The sequence below is a fragment of the Scleropages formosus genome, chromosome 8 (genome assembly GCF_900964775.1).
Source record: "Scleropages formosus chromosome 8, fSclFor1.1, whole genome shotgun sequence".
Lineage (NCBI taxonomy): Eukaryota > Metazoa > Chordata > Actinopteri > Osteoglossiformes > Osteoglossidae > Scleropages > Scleropages formosus.
Window position 1 is genome coordinate 11,594,374 of NC_041813.1, and position 25,470 is coordinate 11,619,843.

Consider the following 25,470-nt stretch of genomic DNA (forward strand, 5'->3'; position numbering starts at 1 on the left):
TTTTCTCTCCATCTGAGATGACAGTTTACTACAGAGGTTTCATCAAAAAGATAAACAATTAATTGTTAAGACTAAAAATTAAAGCTTGATACACTAAGTCTCTGTTTTTTCTAAATTACCAACCAAGTAAAATAATAAGTGAACATTAATGTTTATCATTCTGTAAGTTGTGCATGGTGAAACAGAGCGTTTCGCATTGTTCTTGCCAAGGTTTCCCAGGATTATAACTATATTGTTATCAGTTTCCCTTACTCTAGAGTCTGGAAATGTCTCCCTCACAAGCAACCCAAGCTCAGAAAAACGTGGGTCAACATTCAGAGTGTATCATGTGAACAGGCCAAAAATACACCCCAAACACCACCAAGGGCCCCATGCTGCAGTGAAGTCACACACTTCTAGACTGCCGAGGTTCAAGCAATCATTGGGTGAAAAGTCAGATTGTGTTCCCAACCAGTGGCAGCAGACCACATCTCCAGGTGCAGCAAGATTCAACCAAGGAAGAAGGTAGGGTTTAGTGCATGTTTTTAAAAGTATAACAGCACTCCCTTTAACATTCAGTTCTTTGGAATGCTTCCCTTGCAAGAATTTTGATTTTCTTTTGTTTTAGATAGAAAGTATGCATATATTAACATCTCTAGAAACTTTCTGAAAAGGAACAAAAATACAATGGAAAATGTTGGAAGAAATTAATCTGTACGAAAGCATAATATTAGCATTATTATGTGCGAAAAGCATAATATTACAACTGTAAGATGACTGGTTAGAGTTCACCTTCTATATGGAGCATGCTGTGGTTCATTTGACGTTGTTGTTTGCATTGCAAGTGTTCTAGAAGATCAACACAGACCATGAAGAAGGTTCAGACTGTGACTGGCACTGTGACTGCAGGATATCTATTTATATATTGTGTCCCCAGGTGGCCAAACTGGGGCCATGCCAACTGGGAGACCAACCACCTGCAGAGCACTTGTCAGCAGACAGCTGTCACACACTGCTCTCTAACCCAGCAACTCAACACATAAAAACAAACTGGTGCTCCAGGAGTATGAGCATGCACCCATCTGTCTTGTCATTAGTGGTATTTAATTCCTTTATTGGTTTTCAGGGCAAATACATGAAACCAAACAGTGATATCATTCAGTGCCAAGAACACACACACATTTTCTGAACCGCTTGTCCCATACGGGGTCGCGGGGAACCGGAGCCTACCCAGCAACACAGGGCGTAAGGCCAGAGGGGGAGGGGACACACCCAGGACGGGACGCCAGTCCGTCACAAGGCACCCCAAGCGGGACTCAAACCCCAGACCCACCGGAGACCAGGACCCAGTCCAACCCACTGCGCCACCGCGTGCCAAGAACAGTGATGGATAAACTACAGTAAACAGGATCATTCTTTACAGAGATTTTAGAAATTGCCTGGATATATCTTCATAAACAAACTAAAATGCCCATTACATCCCCTAGGCAAATAACATTCCCAGGGGACAATGGCAGAACAATTGTCCCCTGGGAATGTCATTTGCCAAGGGATGAAATGTAATTGTAACACTGCAAGGATGGAAATATTCATGTTAGATAAAAGGAGGCAAACGTCCTAAAATGGGTTCTCTGGTCACAGACCCTTTGCGTACAGATCCCCAGCCTCTGACAGTCATGGTTATTATCAGCCAACCAACCAATTTTAATAACCGCTTGTCCCAAGCAGGATCACGGCGAGCCGGAGGCTATCCCAGAGACATTAGGCGCAAGGCTAAAAGGGTGGGGAGACACACCCTGGACAGGGCGGTGGTTATCACCAGAGGCTGTGAAGTCCTACTTTTAAAGAAAACCTCATATGAACTTCGCCTTAACAACTTATTAAGCACATACTGTACAAGAAGAAAGGTTATGATGGTAGGGTGCTGACAGAAATCAGGTCCTGTAGTGTAAGTGCCACGAATGGCTGCTTGTCTGTGTCTTGCACTGGAAAAAAACCCTGCTTTTTATATTCAACCCCCATTCTTCGATCTCCCCATATCCGGTTTTTCTCACATCCTTTCTTAGATTGTTAATACTACTTGTTGTTAATTGATCCAGATTGTCTTTTGTGTAGCACATCTACTTCCCATTCAATCCAATACTATAAACTGAGATGCACTTGAAAACTGTGGCAAGCAGCTCTGTGAGAAAGATGATAAGATGCATTGTGCTTTTATTATTATTATTATTATTATTATTATTATTAGGTGGGGGTGCGGTGGCGCAGTGGGTTGGACTGCAGTCCTGCTCTCCGGTGGGTCTGGGGTTCAAGTCCCGCTTGGGGTGCCTTGTGGCGGACTGGCGTCCCGTCCTGGGTGTGTCCCCTTCCCCCTCCGGCCTTACGCCCTGTGTTGCCGGGTAGGCTCCGTGACCCCGTAAGGGACAAGCGGTTCTGAAAATGTGTGTGTGTGTGTATTATTATTATTATTATGTTCATGTAATGTTCATGCACCATAACTTTATGATCATGTTTTGTGTACCTTAAAAAATGTAGGAAGGTGATTCAGTTTCAATTAAATTTATTTTCATAGTGCGCTCTTCTGACACAGTGACACAGAACTCTTCAACACAGGCATAAGGCAAGAAACACAAATACATCAGATAAAGAAACAAAGAAGACAGTTGACTACCGACGCTTTTATAGAGCTATAAGTATGCCTATTGGCCACAGAGGAAAGGAACAAAAACTCCCAACTGAAAATTGAGGGAGAAAAAAAACCTCTGGAGGTCCAAGGGCCGGTGGCTGCCCACCCCTCCTGGGCATTCCAGATTAAATAAGACTTCTAAGCCAGTTTACAAGTAATAATGATATCATTGCTGTCCGGTTGCTTGAATTCCCAGCTCAGCATGGTACGTCTCGTCCATCATGGCAGTTGGTCATCATCTTCAGTCAGCATGGATGTACGTCTGTGACCTTCAGCTAGCCTCCTTAGGTCTTATGTAGGGAGTCTATTTACATATATATTTATTTATTTAGCGCAACAAGAAGAAATAGTTAGTAATTTGTAATTTAAGTAAATTTAATTTGCATTGGTATAGGGGTGGGAGAAACAAACACAGCCAAGTGGAGTTACATTTCGAGGTGGAATGCCTGAGTAAATATGTAAGTCTTTAGTCTGGATTTAAAGACAGATACAGACGGGGTAGACTGTTCCACAGTTTAGGAGCTCTATAACTAAAGGCACAACCACCTACTGAGGTCTTATTAATCACAGGTCCTTTAAGGTAACCCACATCCAATGAATGAAAATATTGTCCTGGGATATAAGAATCAATAATCTCACAAAGGTAAGCTAGAGCAATGGTATGTGCTCCCTTAAGGGTCAAAAGTAGGATTTTATCTTAGTCTTAGATCCTCCCATGCTGCTGGGCACATCAGGTGACGAGGTCTCTCCACCGCTTCTGGTCCTCGTTCCAGGATACGCCAGCGAACTTAAGATCGTTGATGAAGGTTCGGCGCCAGGTGGTGCGGGACGGCCCCGGCCACACCTGGCCCCCATGGGGCGCCAGTGCATTGCCACCCAGGGAATGCAATGTTATAATCAATACTAAGTGTGACCGGGAGCCAATGCAATGATTTAAGTACTGGTGTTATGGTCATACATCCTAGTTCTAGTGACAATTCTTGCAACAACATTTTGTACCAGCTGTAGTCTGGATAGCCTGGTATAGACAACAAGATAATGATGTTGTCAGGATGGTGAACAGGAATCGTCTATTCTGAGTTTCATGCACCTACTCGTGTGATGAACATCAGTGCATATAGTGGAAAGAAACTAACCTTCCTTAAGAATGATACATCTGCAACTATGTCTCCCTTAATCCTAATATACTGCACAAGCTGAATTTTTCTGAGATATACGTTGTTTTGGACAAAAGTGTCTGAATGAATAAACGTAAATTATTATTATTTAGTAGTAGTACTTCAGATGTGATTTATAGCCTTTGTCTTCCTCAAGTCAGTCCACACATACTATCGCAGTAAGCTCACTTATATTTACATTTATTTATTTAGCAGATGCTTTTCTCCAAAGCAACTTCCAATGAACTGTTTGTAGTCTTATCAGCCCACACACCTTATTCACCAAGGTGACATTTAAGCCATGGTTTAAAAATTTATTTTTTATATATAAAGGACCCTTCATGAATTAAATTTTCACTAATACAGTACCTCACTGTCACCCACTCTATAGACACAGACAGTGTGCTCTGTGGGACATCTTGACACTATCATCAGCAACAGCAATGAGAGGCCAAGAAGAAAAATATTGTAGCCATAAAATAAATTTTTAACTGTTTTCTGTATTTATTCATAATTTAATAAAATGAAAAGAAAATTGCTTATTTTTACATCCATTTTGAGATTGATTTAAAAAAAACTCTCAGATGTAGAACAAGGAGGAAGCTTTTTAGGCACAAGCACATGTTTGCCACTACAACTATGTACAGCTGCAGAGATAATGAAGTTATAAAAGTTATTTTTGTCTGGGAACAAACTGCAAAAAAAAAAAAAACTGCATAAAATTTTAGTCTTTCAGAACTTTTTCCTTATGATATGTTGCTTTATTTGTGATGATTTTCAGATGAATTCAGAATAGGCTTGGAACAAATTGCACATCTTTTCCCATAAAAATAATGGGACAATTATTTCTTTCTCCGTTTTTATGAGTGAATTACGATCTTTTTATGGGGGTAAGTGTAATGGGTTAACAAGGCAGCAGAGGTAGAGTGGGAGGACAGCCAGTAGCTCGGAACCAAACATGCCCTTAAAAGCATTGTTCTGGCTGCTGCAGAGTTCTCTTCTAGGGCATATGGATTGGTGCCTGCCCGAGCCTGGAGAAGTTGCTCTACTCAATGAATAGGGCTGTAACTTCTATTTTCACCTTAGTGTCATGTCGAATGTGCTTTGATTAGTGCAGAAAGGGTGATTTGGTTCCTCATGACTGACCATCATTTGAAGATTTACTTTCCATAGTCCATTCCTACATTTTGTTGGACATGGAGTACTATTGAGAAAAATTTTTTTTAGGGCATTTCTGAGACCTTGAAGAAGGACAGCAGAGGGACTGCAACATTCTTGCTGCTGGAGACAACATGGCAGTCTCCAGGGTGACCTTACCTGGCCCAACCAGTGCAACGCTGGGCTCCGAGGACTACAGCCTTTACAGCAGCCTGACAGAGGAGGAGCTCATTGAGCTGGCCATTGAGCACAGTCTGGCTGATGCCAATAGGTCCTCTGTACAGGCCGTTGCTAACAAAACACCTACGGTCCCAAGTGCACCAGGCCAGGCATCTGGGCAGCACTGTCCTCCACGCCAACAAATGGTACCTCCTCCAGCTTACCCTCCCAGGTGAGACCAGTGTGAACCAAACATGTCCTGCTGCTTTTACAGTTCCTGTCTTTCTTTGTCACTTTCTTTCTTTTACTTTGGATCACACTCAATTTGTTGGTTCTGCCATTGTCTTTAATCCTACTAATAATTTATAATATTCCTTTTTATTAGGCTAACTCCAAGGCAGCTTGCAGTGTAAGGCTTGTGAAACAGAAAATAACTTATAATCATTTAACTATTTAAACAGTAGGGTGTTCTCAATGTAAAAATGTTAGGGCAATTTATTTATAATTCTGCCCACTGCCCCACTGTAGTAACAAAACTAACAAAAAAGGTCATTCTATTTTTATTCCATTTCTGTTTGGATTGCTTATAATACAGCTTAGCCCAAAAAAGTTAACAAAGAATAGCTAGAACAATAATAATGACTGAATGGAAAGATATTATTCTCAGAATGGCTTAAGCAATCAGAACAGATTTGACAAATTATTCAATTCAATTCAATTTATTTTTATAGAGCGCTCTTCTCACGCAGTGACACAGAGCACTTTAACACAGGCATAAGGCAAGAAAAACAGATACAAACAAGGAAGACAGTCAACTAATGGCTACCATAATAAAGTACTTTTACAGAGCTATAAATATACCTACTGGCCGCTGGGGAAAGGAACACAAACTCCCAACTGAAGGTTGAGGGAGAAAAAACCTCTGGGGGTCCACGGGCCAGTGGCTGCCCACCCCTCCTGCGTGTTCTAGAAAGTAATAACTGTAAGCCAGCGTAACAAGTAATAATGATAATGTTGCTTAAATGGCATCTTGGATCCCCAGCTCAGCATGGAACGTCTCATTCGTCATGGCAGTTGGACATCATCCTCTGTCAGCATGGGATTCGTCTGTCACCACTGGCTGGCCTCCTCAGGTCTTATGTAGCGAGGTAGTGCTCAACAAGAAAAAAGAACAGAGTTAGTCATTTGTTACTTAATTTATAATGCATTTTTATAAAGCTGGTAAAAAACAACCACGGCAGGTGGAATTACATTTTGAGGTGGAATGTCTGAATGAACATGTAAGTCTTTAGTTGGGATTTGAAAACAGAAACAGACGGGGCATTTCTAACAGTAACTGGTAGACTATTCCACAGTTTAGGTGCTCTATAACTAAAGGCGCTACTGAGGTCTTATTGATCACAGGTACTTAAAGGTAACCTGCATCTAATGAACAGAGATACTGTTCTGGGATATAAGAATCAATGATCTCACAAAGGTAAGCTGGAGCAATGCCATGTACTGCCTTATAGGTCAAAAGTAAGATTTTATAATCAACTCCAAATGCGACCGGGAGCCAATGCAACGATTTAAGTACCGGTGTTATATGGTCAAACCTGCTAGTTCTAGTGACAATTCTCACAGCAGCATTTTGTACCAACTGTAACCTGGATACAGTCTGGTATGGACAACCCGACAATAAAGCATTACAGTTATCCAGCCTGCTGGAAACAAAAGCATGAACCAGTTTCTTAGAATCCCGTCTACATAGAAATTGCTGAAATTTAGCTCTGTTTCTTAACTGAAGGAAGCACGACTTTTACATGCGATACAAATGACAGATTTCCATCCAGCCAATCCAGCTTTCCACCCAAATCCTTGACACAATCCATTCGTTTGAAGCTAATACCATTTGTTGTAAAGATTGGCGTGATTATGTCGAGAGTTTTGGCATCACCACCCACCACAAGTACCTCTGTTTTACTGGCATTTAGAGATAAAAAAATTTTTACTCATCCATAATTTTATACTGGTAAAACAATTAGCTATCGACACCACATGTGATGGATCATCAGGCTTAAACGATACATAAAGCTGTGTGTCATCAGCATACGAATGGAAATTCACATTGTGTTTGCGAATAATGTCACCCAATGGTAACATATAGAGTGAGAACAGTAATGGCCCCAACACAGAGCCCTGTGGGACACCATACTGAACCATAATTGAGATGGAGGGGGTGCAGTCATCAGATTTCAGTACAAGTTGTTCACGGTTAGCTAGATACAATTCAAACCACTTCAGAACAGTACCTCTTGGTCCAACCAGGTTTCCAAGTCTACTCAGTAGGATACTATGGTCTACAGTATCAAATGCAGCACTCAAGTCCAGTTACATAAGAATAGAGATCTGACCAGCATCAGAAGAAATGAGAATATCATTAACAACACGTGTAAGTGCCGTTTCAGTGCTGTGACCAGTGCAGAAACCAGACTGAAATTTTTCAAATATATTATGATGATTAAGATATTTTACAATTTGGGAGGCTACGATTTTTCCTGGAATTTTGGATAAAAATGGTAGTTTATCAAATTACCTTTATAAAATCCTGCTGTCAGTCACTGCCTGCTGGCACCTGCTTGGCATGAACTGGATTTAGTGAAACTATTGAGAATTCAAGCAAAGGGACTAAAAACTGTATTGCAACGCTGGATATTGAGGCTAAACAATTAAAGAATTTAAAAAATTGGCAATGGGGATGCCACTAATTCTTGTTAGACCACACACACACACACACACATTTTCTGAACCGCTCGTCCCATTGTTCGACCATTACTCTGCAATATATTTTAATCATTTTAATCAGCACTGCACCTAATGCAGAATATTCACAGATTTAGACACAATGATAAACATGGAGTTTGTCAGCACATAATTTCTGTAGTACATGCAATCACTGAATACTAGCTAATTTACCAATGCAGTTATTGATTTATGTGCACACTTGTTTTCACTCACGTTCATTAAGTATCGGTCGAAGTTGTGGTGGTGTCCCAAAGGGTCAGTGTACAAGGCTAAGTAGGGCACACCCTGGACAGGATGCCATTCCATCACTGGATAGCCATATGTGTATATGCTATCAGTAATTCAAAGTCTGAGTCTGGTTGGTCTGTGCTGTTGCTACCTTTCACAAAATGTAGTTGTTCACTAGCTCATATTCATTCCAGCCTGCTTCTGCAAAGATTTGCTCTGAATAATATTAAGCATTAACAAAAACCTGAATATTAGTGTTGGTGTTATCCTTATCAGTGTCCTTGTATTTTTCTGTGGTGCGGTGCAAAGCGAGAATTTGGAAGGTGCAACACAGAGCAGTTTTGTGACTCGCAATGGTCAGCGGATGGTGGCATGGCGCCGCTATGATGGCACCCTGGTCCTGCCTCAGCCTGAAGAGTGAGTATAACCCTTGTTACAATTAGCTGATTTTTACCAACAATTATATACTTATGAAACCAAACACCATATATCTATGAAACTTGTTTCTCATGTAAATTTGACAGATTTTATCATCTGATTTTAGATTTTATCATATTGTTTGTTTTTAAGTTTACATTTATTCAATTGGCAGGCTCTTTTCTCCAAAACAACTTCCAATAAACACTGTGTAGTTGTATCAGCCCACACCTTATTCGCCTGAGTTGACTTACAGTGCTAGATACGCTACTTACAATGAGTCACTCATCCATACACCACTGAAACACACTTTCTATCGCTCACACACATACACTATGGGTGATTTTAGAGTCACCAATCTACCCAAACAGCATCTCTTTAAACTGTGGGAGGAAGCTGGAGCACCCGGAGGAAACCCTCACAAACACATGGAGAACATGCAAACTCCACATAGGTTGAGCATGGATCAAATCCACATCCTCTCATACCACTCAGACACTGTGAGACAGCAGTGTTACTTGGGTCAATTATAAAATTAAATGCTTAGAAATCACTCAAAAATAGGCTGTAACATATGGGGACAGCTGGTAGTGTAGTAGTTAGAGCTGCTGTCTTTGGATCTAAAGGTTGCAGGTTTGATCTCCACCTCTAGCTGTAATAGCCTTGAGCAAGGTACTTAACCAAAATTGCCCCAGTAAAATTACCAAACTGTATAAATGGGTAAAAAGTTGTAAACTGTAATAATTTTACAGTTTTATATATATATAATAATTTTAATCTTAACATTGTAAGTTGCTTTGGAGAAAAGTGTCAGCTAAATGAATAAATATAAATAATTGCATTTCTGAACTGGGATAGAAACTTAAAAACAACAGTCAAACATGACTGACACATTGAATTGACTTTAAGGGAGGTCAACCCAATGATCAAAGTCATCATGACTGGAGATGTGAAGACATTGAAGGAACTGGTCAAGTCCGACCCGGACAGTCTAACCAAACCCAGCAAGGAGGGGTGGCTGGCCTTGCATGAGGCTGCTTATTATGGGCAAACTGAATGCCTGGATGTCCTACTGAGAAGTAGGTCTCTTTCAGACCCATTATGATTGCACCCACCTTAAGGGAGTACATGTGAAATAGCATAAAAATAGTGTAAAATCATCAAACAAAGTTGCATGTGGTGTGGCCTTTTCACCATATATTTCAATATTTTTCTGATATGAAGTGTGTAACATCGTTCTCGTTTTGTATTGTTGGGTTTCCATTATGCCCATTACATTACCGTGTTTGGTGTAAAGATTCAGTGTGTTCTGTGGTGCGAAGTAACTTTTATGTGAACTCAGCTCATCTTTTCCTCCAGTTCAGCCTGGAATGATTAACAAGCGCACCCTGAGGGAGCAGACACCCTTGCTGCTAGCAGTGGCTCGTGATAAACTGCCCTGTGTGCGCTACCTTCTGGAGAAGGGAGCTGATCCAGACATTGCCAATAGAGACCGCGAGACACCCCTCTACAAAGGTAACATGTCTGAACAGGCTGTTTCATTCACTTTGTCACCATCTCTGTCTTCACACAAACTTTGACTAAGAACACTTCTACAGCAGATTCTTAATTTCCAGACCACCTAAATTTAGTTGAAGCAAACAGTCACCATGGAAATATGGAATACTCTCTTTAGGTATCTACAAGAGTCACCCAGGAAATTAAAAATACTCTTTTTAGGTATTGACATAGGAGCTTCTTGTTATATTACAGCATGTGAAAGAGAGAATGTGAGAGCTGTGGAGCTTCTTCTGCAGTATGGAAGTGAGGTGAACAAAAGCTGCATCCAGGGGTGGACGGCGCTCCACGAGGCAGTGTGCCGTAATAACCTGCAGATTTGTCAGATCTTGGTGGATGCCGGAGCCAAGGTCAGCATTCCCAACATGTATGGCATCACACCTCTCTTTGTGGCAGCCCAGAGTGGCCGTGTTGAGGCCCTGCGCTTCCTCATCAAAAATGGTAAGATTTGCACTGCTGTGCTCAAAACATATATGCTTAACTATTAGTGAATGGGCTGGTCGTTAGTCTTCTACAGAACACCTTTAATGCAGATAGCCAATATCCTACCACCTTAAAATTCAGTATAAAAAAGAATTTTGACAAATTATTTCTTACAAATTAAAAAAGTCTTAAGTTATTTGCTCAGGCCACAAGAAAGCTAATTTGTCTTAACAGAAGTGGCTGCTTCAACAAAGCTAGAGGAAAATAAATTTACATTAATTCATTGTAAGGGGTGTGGTGGCGCAGTGGGTTGGACCACAGTCCTGCTCTCTGGTGGGTCTGGGGTTCAAGTCCCGCTTGGGGTGCCTTGTGATGGACTGGCATCCCGTCCTGGGTGTGTCCCCTCCCCCTCCGGCCTTACGCCCTGTGTTGCCGGGTAGGTTCCGGTTCCCCGTGACCCCGTATGGGACAAGCAGTTCTGAAAATGTGTGTGTGTGGCACACTATCCTCCAAAGCAATGTGCACTGGGAAATTAATACTAAAGTGCATTATACCAACAAATGAAAAACTCTAGATGCAAACACATGATTCTTCAGTACAGTCAATTTGTTACATACCACCCAATGTACCAGAATACATGACATGAGTAGCTGCACATAGTTTCATTTTTACTATTAGATAGATAATATAGCACACATCTATCAGATACATCAGGGAAGAAGTGAGTCCAACAGAGATTTCTTTTGAGACTTTTTGAATGACGAGAGGGATTTAGCAGTTATGAGTGAGAGAGATCATTCATTCATGTGTGCTTTTGATTTTTGATGCAAAGACAAAGTTTCCTTCTGAGCAAAAACAGCATGCTTTTTTGGTCATCTGCCCACGAACTTTAAGGCTTTTGGTGTTGGGCTTCTTGTGCATGGGACCACCAAACAGGCAGAGGTGGAGGACTGTAGCAGTCTTGCTGAAGTGAAGTGAGTGATTAGGCCTTGTTAGTATCAGGGAGTAGGGTCCACTGATGGTCCTGAAGGCTATAACCAGAGTCTTGAACTTGATGCAGGTAGCTACAGGAAGCCAACAGAGAGAGATAAGGAGAAGAAATACATGTTCCCATAACCCATACGTACAATAATACACAGGGAAAGATGTTCAACCTCTCGTGCCAAAATCAAGGGGGGCTGGACACAAACCAACCACGCCACAATATTCCATCCCTCCCAAAACCCCACCAAACAATTCCCTTCACAAGAAAAATCAGCCCACATCATGGGCAAACACCATCCTCCTTGCCGGGAGCCACCGCGTGCACTTCGTTGGGGTTGTCAAGTGGGCACCTTCCTTCGCTGATGTTTCATTGAATTGAGCCCACGACACCCCAGAAGGCTCAACGGCGAGATCTGGCGTCCCAGACCACCCCCCTCCATGCCCACAGTGCCATCCCAGCGACTCCACCCACCAAAAAAAAAAAAAAAAAAAAAAAAACACACCACCCCAGCCATACATCAACCACCAACAACCAACACACCACATCAGCATATGGAGGTGACAACAAAACTCAAACCATTGATGTTCACATAGGCGAATACTCCCCACTCAAGTGGGCTTCCCCCAAACACCCTGATGCCTTCTCATCCACAACCACTGACTGGATCTTTCTGCTACCTCTGACAAGCTTTTAATCACTGCTCTTAACGACTGACCCCTAAAACCAAACTCCAACAGTAGCGACGTGGTTGATTTTGCAACAAACCCTCTAGTACCGATCTCCACCGGTCTAATAACGCACTGCCAGCCTCGCTCCCTCACCTCACCAGCCAACTCAGTGTGCTTCAATTTCTTCCTCTCAAAGGCATCTTCCAATGAGTCTTCGAAGGGTATCGTTAATTCAATGAAGTACACTATCCGTGCACCCTCGGAGTACAGCACAATATCGGGTCTCAACGCCGTGATTGCAATGCGCTGTGGCATCTGCAGCTGTTTTCCCACATCCGCTACCAACTTCCAGTCACGCACCTCCCCCCATTTAAAATTCATACCACCACGACCACGCGCGTGACTTGCAACACTCTCCCCATCCCGCACAAAAGAAATTAGCTTATTTCTTCCACACCGCGGAAGTGAATTAACTTCAACCCGCTTGTTCTCCAACAAGCATGCCAAGGATCTTAAGACTTCATTATGCCTCCAAGTATATCTTCCCTGAGATAAACTAACCTTACATGCAAATAGAATGTGCCTCAAAGAGGCTATACCACCGCACAAGCTGCAACAAGTCGGCTCTGTACCTACCCAGCGATTAAGATTCTGTGGAGTAGGGAGAACATCGTAGGTGGCTCCAATGAGAAACTTAATACGACCGGCGTCCATCACCCACAGATCACGCCAACTGATCTTCCATTTCTCCACATGCTCCCAAGCCAAACATCGCCCTTGCACACCATGTGATGTCGCAGTTACCCGCCTTGTCTCCTCTTCCTGTTCGCGGATAAAACCAATCACCATCTTTCTTCTCTCCGGCAACTTAGCTTTACTCCACAACTTTATTCGATCGCCGGCACCGAGCCCCGCCCTACCTACCTGCACCTGACCGACCACATCTCTGTGCTCAAGTGCTGTCTGCGCTTGCGCAACAGCTTCTCGTGGATCCCACTTACGTCCTTTTTTTAAACTTACAGGAACCGATCTCACCACTGGGTCTCTTGAGCTTGACAGTGTTAATTCCAAACCAACCTTGGTACACTTGAATTCTTCCACAAGGTGTGTCAGTGGTAATTCCAAGACCCCCTTTCCATACAAAGCCACACTACTCAAACAATGAGGAACCCCCAACCATCTCCTAATAGCTTTGCTCATAACCCTTTCCAGTCTTTCAACCTCTGACATAGAGACCTCGTATATAGTTAGCGGCCATCTATCCATCCATCCATCCATCCATCTTCCTCCGCTATCCGGGGCCGGGTCGCGGGGGCAGCAGTCCGAGCAGAGTCCTCCAGACTTCCCTGTCCCCGCACACCTCCTCCAGTTCCCCTGGGGAAACCCCAAGGCGTTCCCAGGCCAGCCGGGAGACATAGTCTCTCCAACGTGTCCTGGGTCTGCCCCGAGGCCTCCTTCCAGTGGGACAAGCCCGGAACACCTCCCCAGGGAGGCGTCCAGGAGGCATCCGGAACAGATGCCCGAGCCACCTCAACTGGCTCCTCTCGATGCGGAGGAGCAGCGGCTCTACTCCGGGCTCCTCCCGGGTGACTGAGCTCCTCACCCTATCCCTAAGGGTGCGCCCAGCCACTCTGCGGAGGAAACTTAATTCTGCCGCTTGTATCCGCGATCTCATTCTTTCGGTCATGATCCAGAGTTCATGACCATAGGTGAGGGTAGGAACGTAGATCGACCGGTAAATTGAGAGCCTTACGACTCAGCTCCCTCTTCACCACAACAGACCGGTACAATGATCGCATTACTGCGGACGCCGCACCAATCCGTCTGTCAACCTGCTGCTCCATTTTTCCCCTCACTCGTGAACAAGACCCCGAGATACTTAAACTCCTCCACTTGAGGGAGCAACTCCCCCCTAACCCAGAGGGGGCAATCCACCTTTTTCCGACTGAGAACCATGGCCTCGGATTTGGAGGTGCTGATTCTCATCCCCGCCGCTTCGCTCTCGACTGCAAACCTCACCAGTGCACGCTGCAAGTCTTGACTTGATGAAGCCAACAGGACCACATCGTCCACAAAAGCAGAGACGAGATCTCGCGGCCACCAAAACAGACACCCTCTGTTCCCTGGCTGCGCCTAGAAATTCTGTCCATGAAGATAATGAACAGAATCGGTGACAAAGGGCAGCCTTGGCGGAGTCCAACATGCACCGGGAACAGGTCTGACTTACTGCCGGCAATGCAAACCAAGCTCCTGCTCCAGTCATACAGGGAACGAACAGTCCGTAGCAGCGAGCCCGAACCCCATAATCCCGAAGTACCTCCCACAGGATGCCACGAGGGACACGGTCGAATGCCTTCTCCAGGTCCACAAAACACATATGGACTGGTTGGGCAAACTCCTACGAACCCTCCAGCACCCTAGTGAGGGTACAGAGCTGGTCCAGTGTTCCATGGCCAGGGCGAAAACCGCATTGCTCCTCCTGAATCCGAGGTTCGACTATCGGTCGGATTCTCCTTTCCAGTACCCTGGCATAGACTTTCCCAGGGAGGCTAAGGAGTGTGATCCCCCTGTAGTTGGAACATAATCTCCAGTCCCCCTTCTTAAAAAAAGGGACCACCACCCCGGTCTGCCAGTCCAGAGGCACCGTTCCCGAACTTCACGCGATGCTGCAGAGGCGTGTCAGCCAAGACAGCCCCACAACATCCAGAGACTTGAGAAACTTGGGGCGGATCTCATCCACCCCCGGAGCCTTGCCACCGAGGAGTTTTTTGACTACCTCAGCAACTTCAGCCAGGGTAATGGACGAGTCCCCCTCCAAGTCCCCGGCCTCAGCTTCCTCTACGGAAGGCGTGTCGGAGGGATTGAGGAGATCCTCAAAGTACTCCTTCCACCGCCCGAGGACATCCTCATCTGAGGTCAGCAGCACACCACTTCCACTATAAACAGTGTTTGTGGAACACCGTTTCCCCCCTCTGAGTCACCGGACGGTTTGCCAGAATCTCTTTGAGGCCGACCGAAAGTCTTCCTCCATGGCCTCACCGAACTCCTCCCAAGCCCGAGTTTTTGCCGCGGCAACTGCCAGAGCCGCACTCCGTTTGGCCCGTCGGTACCTGTCAGCTGCTTCAGGAGTCCCATGAGCCAATCACGCTCCTCCAGGTGTCACTGTCGCTACCCACGTGGGCGTTAAAGTCCCCCAGTAGAACGACAGAGTCCCCAGTGGGAGCGCTTTCCAGCACGCCCTCCAGGGACTCCAAGAAGGCTGGGTACTCTACACTGCCACTAGGCGCATAAGCACAAACGACAGTGAGAGACCGTTCCCTGATCCGAAGGCGCAGGGAGATGACCCTCTCATTCACCGGGGTAGACTCCAACACATGGCGGCTAAACTGGGGGGCTATTAATAAGCCTACACCCGCCCGCTGTCGCTCACCCTGGGCAACGCCAGAATAGTGGAGAGTCCACCCTTGGTCGAGAAGAGTGGTTCCAGAACCCAAGCTGTGGGTGGAAGTGAGCCCGACTATATCTAGATGGTATCTCTCAACTTCCTGCACCAGCTCGGGCTCCTTCCCCGCCAGTGAGGTGACATTCCAAGTCCCAAAAACCAGAGTTGGCGCCCGAGGTTTGGGTCGGCCGGGCACTCGGCCCCGACCACCGCCCAAATCACAATGCACCAGCCCCTTACGGTCTCTCCGGCACGTGGTGAGCCCACCGAAGAAGTGGCCATCTAATACGAGGCAATAAACCAAACTGAAGGCATCAAACCTTCAGCTTCCCTGGCAGAAAAGATTTATCAATCCTATTAATTGCCTGTACTACATCCTCCCTTAATCTTTTGACCTGCTCCCTGTCGCTAAATGAAGAATCATACCACCAACCCAAGCTCTTAATTGGCCTTTCAGCCACTGACGGAATCTTTTCCCCATCAATCTGGAAATTCTCCCGTGATAACTTTCCTTTAACAATCGACAAACTCCTACACTTACTAGGTTTAATTTTCAATCCGGCCAGCTTTAGATTTCCATTCAACTTCGTTAATAAGCGACGAGTACATGGGATAGTAGTAGTAAGCAGAGTCATATCATTCATGTACGCTCTGATTGGCAGAAGGTGAGAACCATCCTTCAGCCTCATACCCCCAACCACCCATCTCGACGCCCTTATTAACACCTCCATAGCCATGGTAAAAGCCAGAGGCGAGATTGTGCATCCGGCCATTATACCAATCCCCAGCCGCTGCCAAGATGTGGTGTATTGCTTGGTACAAAAATAAAACTGAATGTCTTCAAAATACACCTTAACCAGTCTCGTAATACACTCTGGGAATTTAAAAAAATCAAATGCCCTCCACAACAAAACATGCGGCACTGAACCAAAGGCATTTGCCAAGTCCAAAAAAACCACATGGAGGTCTTTACCTTCCATCTTGGCCTCCTTCATCTGATGCCAAATCATACTACAATGCTCAAAACAGCCTGAAAAACCTGCAATTCCTGCCTTCTGCACAGAGGTGTCAATGACCAACAAATATGCAGACAACCTCTGCGCCACAACACTAAAAAATATTTTCCCTTCAACGTTAAGAAGGCATATTGGCCTGAATTGCCCTATATCTACCGCATCTTTCTCTTTGGATATAAACAATCCTCCTGCTCGCCGCCATTCCTTTGGAATGATACCTTTTTTCCATACGACCACCATCTGCTTCCACAAAAACTTTAAGACGTCTGGGGCACCTTTATACACCCGGTAAGGAACCCCATTGGGTCCTGAAGCAGATGCTGCCCTTGCACGCCATACCACCTCTTGTACTTCTTTCAACCTTGGAGGACACACGTCCATTTGCGTCACAATCTCCCCTAATGGAGGAATAGGTACAGGTACTTCAAAAACCCTCTCACTTTCACCATCGGTGTGCATTTCCCGCAGATAGCTCTCCAACTCCTTCCTTTGAACATCTAAACAACCAGACTTCTCTTGCTCAAGCAAGGACTTCACAAATTTAAATGGGTCCTTAAAAAATGCCACCCTAGCCTGCTCCTTCTTCTTTCTCCTCAATCTAAGCTTTTCTGCTCTCCTCAACACTACCAATCTATGTTTCAATTCTTCCTGCAAGATATTAATACCACTTCTACGTTCCTCATCTGCTCGTTTCCAAAGCTTTTTTAGGTGTCTTCTTTCCTGAATCAACCTCTCAATTTCCATCTGCCTTCTTGACTTTAACCTGCTCTGCTCACCCTTACGCTTCTTCGCAAACACCCCAAATCTCTTCTCCCCATAATCATATATAATCTCACTCAATTGGTTTATCTTAGACTCAGCCGTACCCTTCAAACCATTTAAAATCCCTCTCAAGACATCGTTAACAGAGGTCCACTCCTTACAGTCAGTGGCGCCTGGCCATCTCATCTTAAGTTTTTGTTCCCTACACCTTTCCTTCCCTACCCATCTTGGTATCATCTGCCCCGCATCCTCCCCATGATCGATGCTGCCTTGTGCATCCATGTTTGGTCTTGTCTCCTCTAAGACAGAGGTATTGATGTCCTGTGGTCTTTGGTGTGCAACCTGCCCCTGGACTTCACCCGACTTATTTGAACCACTCCGTAGGTCGTAGCGATCAATGCGGGGCCCCTGCCCTCATCCCCCCAAACACCTCTTCTTGCCTTGATGAATTCTTAGGCCTCTTACTGAAGTCACCTTCCTCCAAGCACAAATGCACACCTGCAGCGCCAATCCACCCCTGCTTGGCGTGGTTTTGTTCGTGCTTCCCCCCCTACTCATAGTCAAGTTCACGCCATAGTCAAGAACCGTTATATCCACCAATGAGTCATCTTTCACCCCTGCTCTCGCTGACTCTTGGGGTATTGATAACATTTGTGTGTCTATAGCTTAAACAGGGTGCACCTCCCGCTACACAAGAGCATATGATGCTGCTGACACAGGTTGCCAGCCCATGTCAGCCCCTGGTCTATTCCCTCCTGCCAGCAGTCTCTCCTTGCCGTCACACGGTCTTTCCTGTGCCGCCAGCTGCCCTGTTCGCAGCAGTCACTAGTCACCTAAAACCAACATACAATAATACACAGGGAAAGATTTTCAACCCCTCGTGCCAAAATCAAGGGGGGCTGGACACAAACCAACCACATAACTATTAAAAAGTTCAGCAATTTCCATTCACTCCTCTGGTACACCTCTTCCCATACTGATACAACACCATTTTACAGTTTCTTAGGATTATTTAAATGTCCCTCCTCAAATTCCCCTCGAAGAGTTCACCCACATCTTCAGTATCACCATAATGGTTCATTCCACTTTCACGTTCCAACCAAAAACATCTCAGAACCTTTCTCTAGCTTTCTGGGTTTTGGCTTTCACGGCACAGGGCTGGCCGTGTTGTTTTTTTTCTCTCTCTCTCTCTCTTTTTCTCCTAATTAGGATGGTTGTCCAAATTGATGCACCTGGGTCAATGAAATGCCATGTTGCTGGCCCTGTGTCCTACTCAATAAATAAATAATCATTTTAAAAAATTGTAAGAAGGTGATCAGGAATCATCGATATTCTGTTTTATGCAGCTACTTGTGTGACGAACATTGGTGCATATGGTGGAGAGAAACAAACTAACTGTACTGAAGAATCACGTCTGCAACTTTGTCTCTCTATCTCCTAACGTAATGTACAAATTGTATTTTCTATGAGATGTATGTTGTTTCGGAGAAAAGTGTCTGCTACATGAATAAATGTAAATAACCATGCCCGCCAGGATGATGGGGAAGCTTTTCTCCTGCTGGTGTTTCTGTGGCTAGTTGTTGCATGCATGTGTGCGCATGCATACATGTGTGTGCGTGTGTATACATGTGTGCGTGCGTGCATGCCTCCTGTTGCTGTTCGTTTGATTTTGATACTTAGTTCAGATTAGAGTAGATACTCAGGAAACAGAAGACTTGTTGCCACTTTTCTTCTCCAGGCTTAAAGTACATAGTCTTCTGGGTTTTCTCACAACAAAATAGGTAGTTTTTTTTTTGTTTTTTTTCACTTGGGACACTCCTGTGTACAACTCTCTTGTATATACTTGCATGTAGTCACCATGTTTGCACTAATATTCTCCACAATAAACCCTTCCCACAAGTCACATGGTTTTGTTTCCTGATGCAGCAACCTAACAAGACTGACAACACATACATTCCACATCTTACTTTTTATGTGTGATTTCATCGCACCAAAACCTAACGTCTAGAGGGGGTTGTAACATTAGTGGGGCTCAACCAGGATATAGTGATCTGGATGTTGCTGTAATCATCCAAGTATTGCTATAGTAGATTTTGGTTATGGTTGGACTATTGTTGTCTTATTGTGGGGGTATTGCTGGAGTGGAGGACTTTACATCAGCACTTTCAGAAGAGAAATTATCTACCTTATGAAAGGACAGCTTAATGCAGGAAAAAATTTATTTTGAATTCTCTGTGTCTAGGAGTTCTATGAAAAGAGATATTAAAACAGCTGTAGTTGGGCATTTGCAGAGGCTGGATGTTCTTGCTGAAGCTCCTGTATCTTCAGATGATGGTAGGGTGCAGCCTACTTGTCCTAAAGCACATGAAATTACCAAGACAAATATGGAAAGGTCAACTTCGAAGCCAGAGCTGGAGGAAGTGGAAGCTGCCCTCAAGACTGGCTTGCCAGAGTTTTATCTTCTATCTACGTCCTCTGTCGGTTTCCTTCACACTACTGAGTGTGCTCGTATTCACGTGTACATTAGCCAGAGGTTGGTGGAGATTCAGGTATGGGCTCATCAAATTGAGGTGGAACACAAACTGGCTATTAGAATGCCTAGGCCTGGATGTTACGAAAGAGGTGCGGGTAATGTGGTTGGAGATGGAAATGGCAAAAGAAAATTTAAATGTGCCTACAATCCCAAACCTGCTAAAACCTGACCATGCAGTGGCGTCTGTGCCGCTGCCTACCATCAGGTCTGAGTTAGTGCCTATGATTGACATTAGTCAATATGTCTCTGTCTTGCTTAAATTTAGACAGGCTGACGTAGATTCCTCTTTCATTACATTAGAGGGCCTTGAAAAATCTCTTCAGTGGCCCAAAGAGGTTTGCAAGTGTGTTCCTGCAGTTCAAACTGGTGGGAAAACTCAGGAGGTCAGTGCTGCATTGTCCCTGTCTGACAGCTGTGATGATGACAAACTGAAGGCAGCTATCTTGCAAGCTTATGAGTTGGTGCCTGAAGCATATTGGCAGAAGTTTAGAAAACACATAGTCCAACACAAACATTCATGGAGTTTGCCAGGGAGAAAGCCATTCTTTTTGATAAATGGTTATCAGCATGCCAGGTTACAGACTTTGAAGGACTAAAAGCACTGCTGCCATTAGAGGAATTAAAAAATTGTGTACTTGAATGTTTGCACAGTGTATTTGGAGGAGTGGCTTCTATGTTGACCTATTCTACCTAACCTATTCTTGGCTGACTCATTTCTAATTATGGCCACCACTACTCCTGCTAGCTGAGCTATTCCAGAATGTATTATGAAACAACTTTAATAGATAGTACTCAAATATAATACGTACTTGCCAACTACATATAACTCTCATCTTCATGTCCACTTAGCTACCAGCTCAAACTCTATTATCAAACATTCTAAAACATCAATAGCATAATATCTTGCTCAAACACATATTACCCAGTCTCAATTCTACATGTGAAGTGCTTATCATATCATTGCATCACTTTTAGCTTCCATTAAGTCCACCATCTTAGGGGCTCACCATCCTTGCTTGACACAAACTCACAACTGCTGTATAATACCTCTAATCAGTAAATTAAAAAACATCTTAACTGTGCACAGTATCTGGACATGGTGTTAATTGTTGTGTTGATACCAGGTGCAGATGTCAACAGTCAAGCAGGTGATGGGGCTACAGCTTTGTATGAAGCCTGCAAGAATGCCCATGAGGAAGTAGTTAAGGTCCTGCTTTCTCAGAATGCTGATGCCAACATTGCAGCCAAGGGGGGTCTCCTGCCCTTGCACATAGCTGCCCAGCGTGGGAATGATAGGTATGGTGACCTATTGAACTAAACAAAGTTATATATCTTAATGATGGATACAGACAGACAGATGAACTTACTGTGACTGACTTACATACAGTACATGTAACTGTTTGAACTACAAAGTGTAACATTTGGTCACAATACTAGCAAAAAAAATCACAAAAATATGAAAAGACATGAACAAAAGTTGTGGTGTAGTGGTTATAATAGCAGTGCTTCGTTGTCCTGCATTGCTTTTTCAGAGAAAAGCTACTGAACTATGCCTCCTACCCATACTGTAATGAGGGGTCGGTTAAGTAAGTCCTTGTGACTGGCAGTGGACAGAGGGGTCATTGATGCAGCACCCTGAAAAAGTGCTCCCTTAACATGTGGTTTTAACCCGAGCTTCACTAGCGCTGCACCCATGGCCAGCTACAAGCTAAAGCTATACACTCACAGCTTCATAAATGTTACTTGAATAGTTTTTATCTTTATGGGCTCATGTACTCATTTTAAAATGTGGGCTTTTCAAAATATGTTTTGATACATTACAGTTGGCGTTAACTCATTTCCAGCAGTTGGCATATTATGAAATATAATACAGCAACTTGGCTGAGAGCAATTAGCTTCGACAACAATTAGCTGCGTGAACAAAAACATAGGTTTAAAGCATGAGCATGTGGAACTCTGCCATAGAGCCAATTATCTGTATTACTTTAAGCTGTGACAGACTTTTACACGCTTAGACCAGAGCATGGCTTAGTGTCAGACAGTCTAACAACAGCTAATGCCCTTATCTCCTTCACCCAGAATTGTGTCTATGCTGATACCCGTCACCAGCAGGGCTAGGGTGCGACGCAGTGGGATCAGCCCTCTACATCTGGCTGCCGAGCGCAACAAAAATGATGTCCTTGAGACTCTGATTGAAGCAGGATTTGATGTCAATGCCACACTGTCCCCTGATCGCTCAAAGATGTACGAGGACCGCCGCAGCACAGTTCTCTATTTTGCTGTCTGCAACAACAATATTGATGCAACAGCCATGCTTCTGGAGGCTGGGGCCTACCCCAACCTGGACACCTTCAACCCCTTGCTGGTTGCCGTGCGGCAGGGCTGCATCAAGACAGTCACCATGCTGGTGGAGCACGGCGCCAATGTCAATTCCTGTATTCCCACACACCCCACTTCCTTCCCTGCCACCATCATGTTCTGCATGAAGTACCTGCCTATGCTCAAGTATCTTCTTGACAATGGGTGTGATGCTGAGTCCTGCTTCCAGTGTGAATATGGGAGCAGACCACACCCTCCTCTAAAGATGTTCCGCAGCCAAAGGGATGACCTGCGCTACACATCAGATACATCCTCTATAACCAAGGTCCAGGTAGGGGCAAGTTATGCTTTGAATTAGTACCTATAATATGAACTAATTTTGGCAAAATATTCAAACTATAAAAAAGTTGTCAGTGGAAAAACATTTATCCTTTGCTATATTTACACAAGATGAAAAAATCTGTGAAAATATAAATCTCCTTGTATTGAAAGGCATGAAAAATGTGAACTACTGAATTTACTACAGAATTTTTTTATAACAAACTGTCAAGGGGAACATAATTAGACAATACTGTTAAGTTTATCAGTCTTAAAAAGGTTTCATAGCTCAGTGTTTCCAGTCCACATCTCCTAATGGAACTGTGAAGCTACTGTATATGTACCCAAGTAATAAAATTTTACCCTTAATTTTTGTACAAGTACCATGCGATACTGATTCACTACACAATGCATGTGCAACTGTGTTTGCAGTTTGTTGTTAAATACACTTTGGAATCCTCCGAATGGTAAATTGCACCTGTGAAAGTATCAATATCCAGCTGTCATTCCAAATCGTGATACTGACATTAATCTCACATAAATTACTGTCACTATTGAATGAAAATAAATTATAGAAGATAGACTGATACAATGTAAAAAGCGCTGTGCAGGTGAGAGTCTTCGGATGTGATAATGCATGGGGTGCTGGCTTGCAGCTGGAAATACACAAATACTAATGTACTGTATACAGTACTACAGCAATGTACACTAAAGTATTGTATAGACAAAGAATAGGAGAAATTCAGTAATTTTACTAAAAGATCAGATTCCATGTAAGATCAGAGAAATTAAGGTCATCCTAAAATTGATTTAGGATTGAAGTGACTTACCTATGGCACATTATCACAACTGTGAAATATTTTAACCTTTTGACTTTATGCATTTTATGTATGTGGATGAAGTTTTTAAAATGAAATACATGAGTATGCTTAATAACGGAATGATGTAGGTCAGTATATAGTTAGTCAGTAGTGGCACATGTGATATTCACTACATAGTAATATCAACATAACAACAAAACATAACAAACTATATCCTGATGTTCAGTATCATATGTAGCTCACACCTCACAACAAAATGGGTATCAGAGCCAGTTCTATCATCTTCTCATGTGTTCTCATGCTTCTGTGTTTTGTAGACACTGTCATCTTCAAATGGTAAATACAATATGTATTTCCCCCTCTGTTTTGCTCATTCAGTTCTGCGAAATGGTATCCACACCCTCTGTGTATCGTTGGGCGGGGCCCATCATTGATGTTCTCCTAGACTATGTGGGAAATGTACAGTTGTGCGCCAGGCTAATTGAACACCTGGACAGCTATGAAGACTGGTCTGTCATCAAGGAGAAATCAGGTGAAGATAATGAAAGCAGAACCACAGACAGTCACACTGACAATACCAAAATATATGCACAGAAACACAGTGAGACATAGCACAGATAAGTCAGAATTGTAAGCCATTACATATTGGAGAGAAAATGTGTAAATGTCTACAAACCATATCTCATTTACTGGCAGGATGGTGATGTTCAGGTGCATGGCCATTCTCTGATATTTTATTCATTTTGACCTTTACCAGTTCCACCACGGCCTCTGATGCAGTTGTGCAGGATGAAGATTCACAAGATTTTAGGGATCAAGCGGCTGAAGCTTGTGGACACCTTGCCTCTCCCAGGGAGATTAATAAAGTATCTGAAACACGAGGAGCGTGCAACAAAACTGACATAACACATACACTGACAACACATTATCTTAAAAACAGAAGAGCAGATGTTTATAACACAATACAAAAATATTAAATCACAAACTGTGTGTCTACTCTGGGAATGGATGAAAGAGATAACCTGAAGTTCAATTGAAACATTTAACTGAGATGTCCAGGAGGCCACTTAGTCACTTGTTTGTGTGCAATATTACTGATTGCACAACAAAAATACTTACAGTCAGTAAACCAAGAGAGCTACAGAGCATTCTGACCACTTGGTTTTCCTGGTTTTGTGATGCATCAGATTTTACTAATCTTTCTTTGCTCTCAAGAAGTAAAATTAAGTGTAAATAAACTATGCTGTGAAATTAAGTGTAAATCAGAGGAAGAAGCCAGTATGTTTCCGTGCATGTACCTAGCAAGGGAAACAGATTATTATTATTGTTGAGGGAATGGAAAAATTAAAAACACTTGATAATGGACACTTGTATTAGTCTACATAACATAAATTATTAGCTTCAAGGTAATGGTTTTATTTCCAGTTCTGCTAAACAGTTGTTTGATTTTATTTTTTTATTTCGGGAACTGGCTTAAGCAATACCTCTACAGAGCACAGACCTAAACATTGTGCTAGAGAGATTTAACTGAAATTAAATGTAAAACAGCTCATTTTAAGAATAAGCTATCAAATTTCTGAAATGTTTTCCATTATATTTGTTACATGAAGAAAGTATTGGAGTTATTGAAAGTTAGTATTCGTTAGCCTTTTTCATGTTGCTCTAATTTGTTACCTAGAATTAATTTACATATTCTAATACTCAAGGTTGCTTAGAATAGATCTTTTAGCTTTTTAGATTTTTTCTGTTTGTTTTTTAATACAATTTGTGAATGAAAGTTATTCTTTATTCCCTTGGATCTTGAATTCTCATTAGCTTCTGTAAATTATTAACTGTCAGTTTGTGTTTTATGTATGTTGATTATAGCAGTCTGGTCAAATTCATATTCTTCTCTTAGTGGAGAGCTCAACCAGAAAGGACATTTTTCCATAATTTTTTCAGTGTAGAGGAGCACTTCCCTTATATAGCACATATACCTAAACTATCACCTCAAAAACTAAATTCCACAATTAAAAATGTTTTGGTTAGTTTCTGGATTTTTTGGGGTGCCTTGTGACG

At 43.3% G+C, this 25,470-nt stretch overlaps 1 protein-coding gene across 2 annotated transcripts; it reads left to right on the forward strand.

Annotated features, from left to right (window-relative positions):
- Positions 1-376: 376 nt before the first annotated feature.
- LOC108942630 (ankyrin repeat and SOCS box protein 2-like) lies at positions 377-25,470 on the forward strand. Of its 2 annotated transcripts, XM_018766089.2 has the most exons (11): positions 377-504; positions 5,050-5,371; positions 8,461-8,568; positions 9,478-9,647; positions 9,928-10,083; positions 10,321-10,566; positions 21,079-21,250; positions 21,487-21,540; positions 22,034-22,604; positions 23,791-23,944; positions 24,170-25,470. In XM_018766089.2, exons 2-11 carry the CDS (start codon positions 5,115-5,117, stop codon positions 24,316-24,318), a joined length of 2,037 nt encoding a protein of 678 aa, XP_018621605.1. In that variant the 5' UTR covers positions 377-504; positions 5,050-5,114; the 3' UTR covers positions 24,319-25,470. The 2 variants fall into 2 exon arrangements, with proteins under 2 accessions (XP_018621605.1, XP_018621606.1); XM_018766090.2 differs by lacking the exon at positions 21,487-21,540.

Bases quoted from the DNA above. Each gene is read 5' to 3' on its own strand.
- LOC108942630 (XM_018766089.2), top strand. From the start codon at position 5,115: ATGGCAGTCTCCAGGGTGACCTTACCTGGCCCAACCAGTGCAACGCTG. The intron at 8,569-9,477 runs GTGAGTATAACC...ATTGACTTTAAG, and splicing joins GTCCTGCCTCAGCCTGAAGA to GGAGGTCAACCCAATGATCA. The intron at 22,605-23,790 runs GTAGGGGCAAGT...TTGCTCATTCAG, and splicing joins CCTCTATAACCAAGGTCCAG to TTCTGCGAAATGGTATCCAC.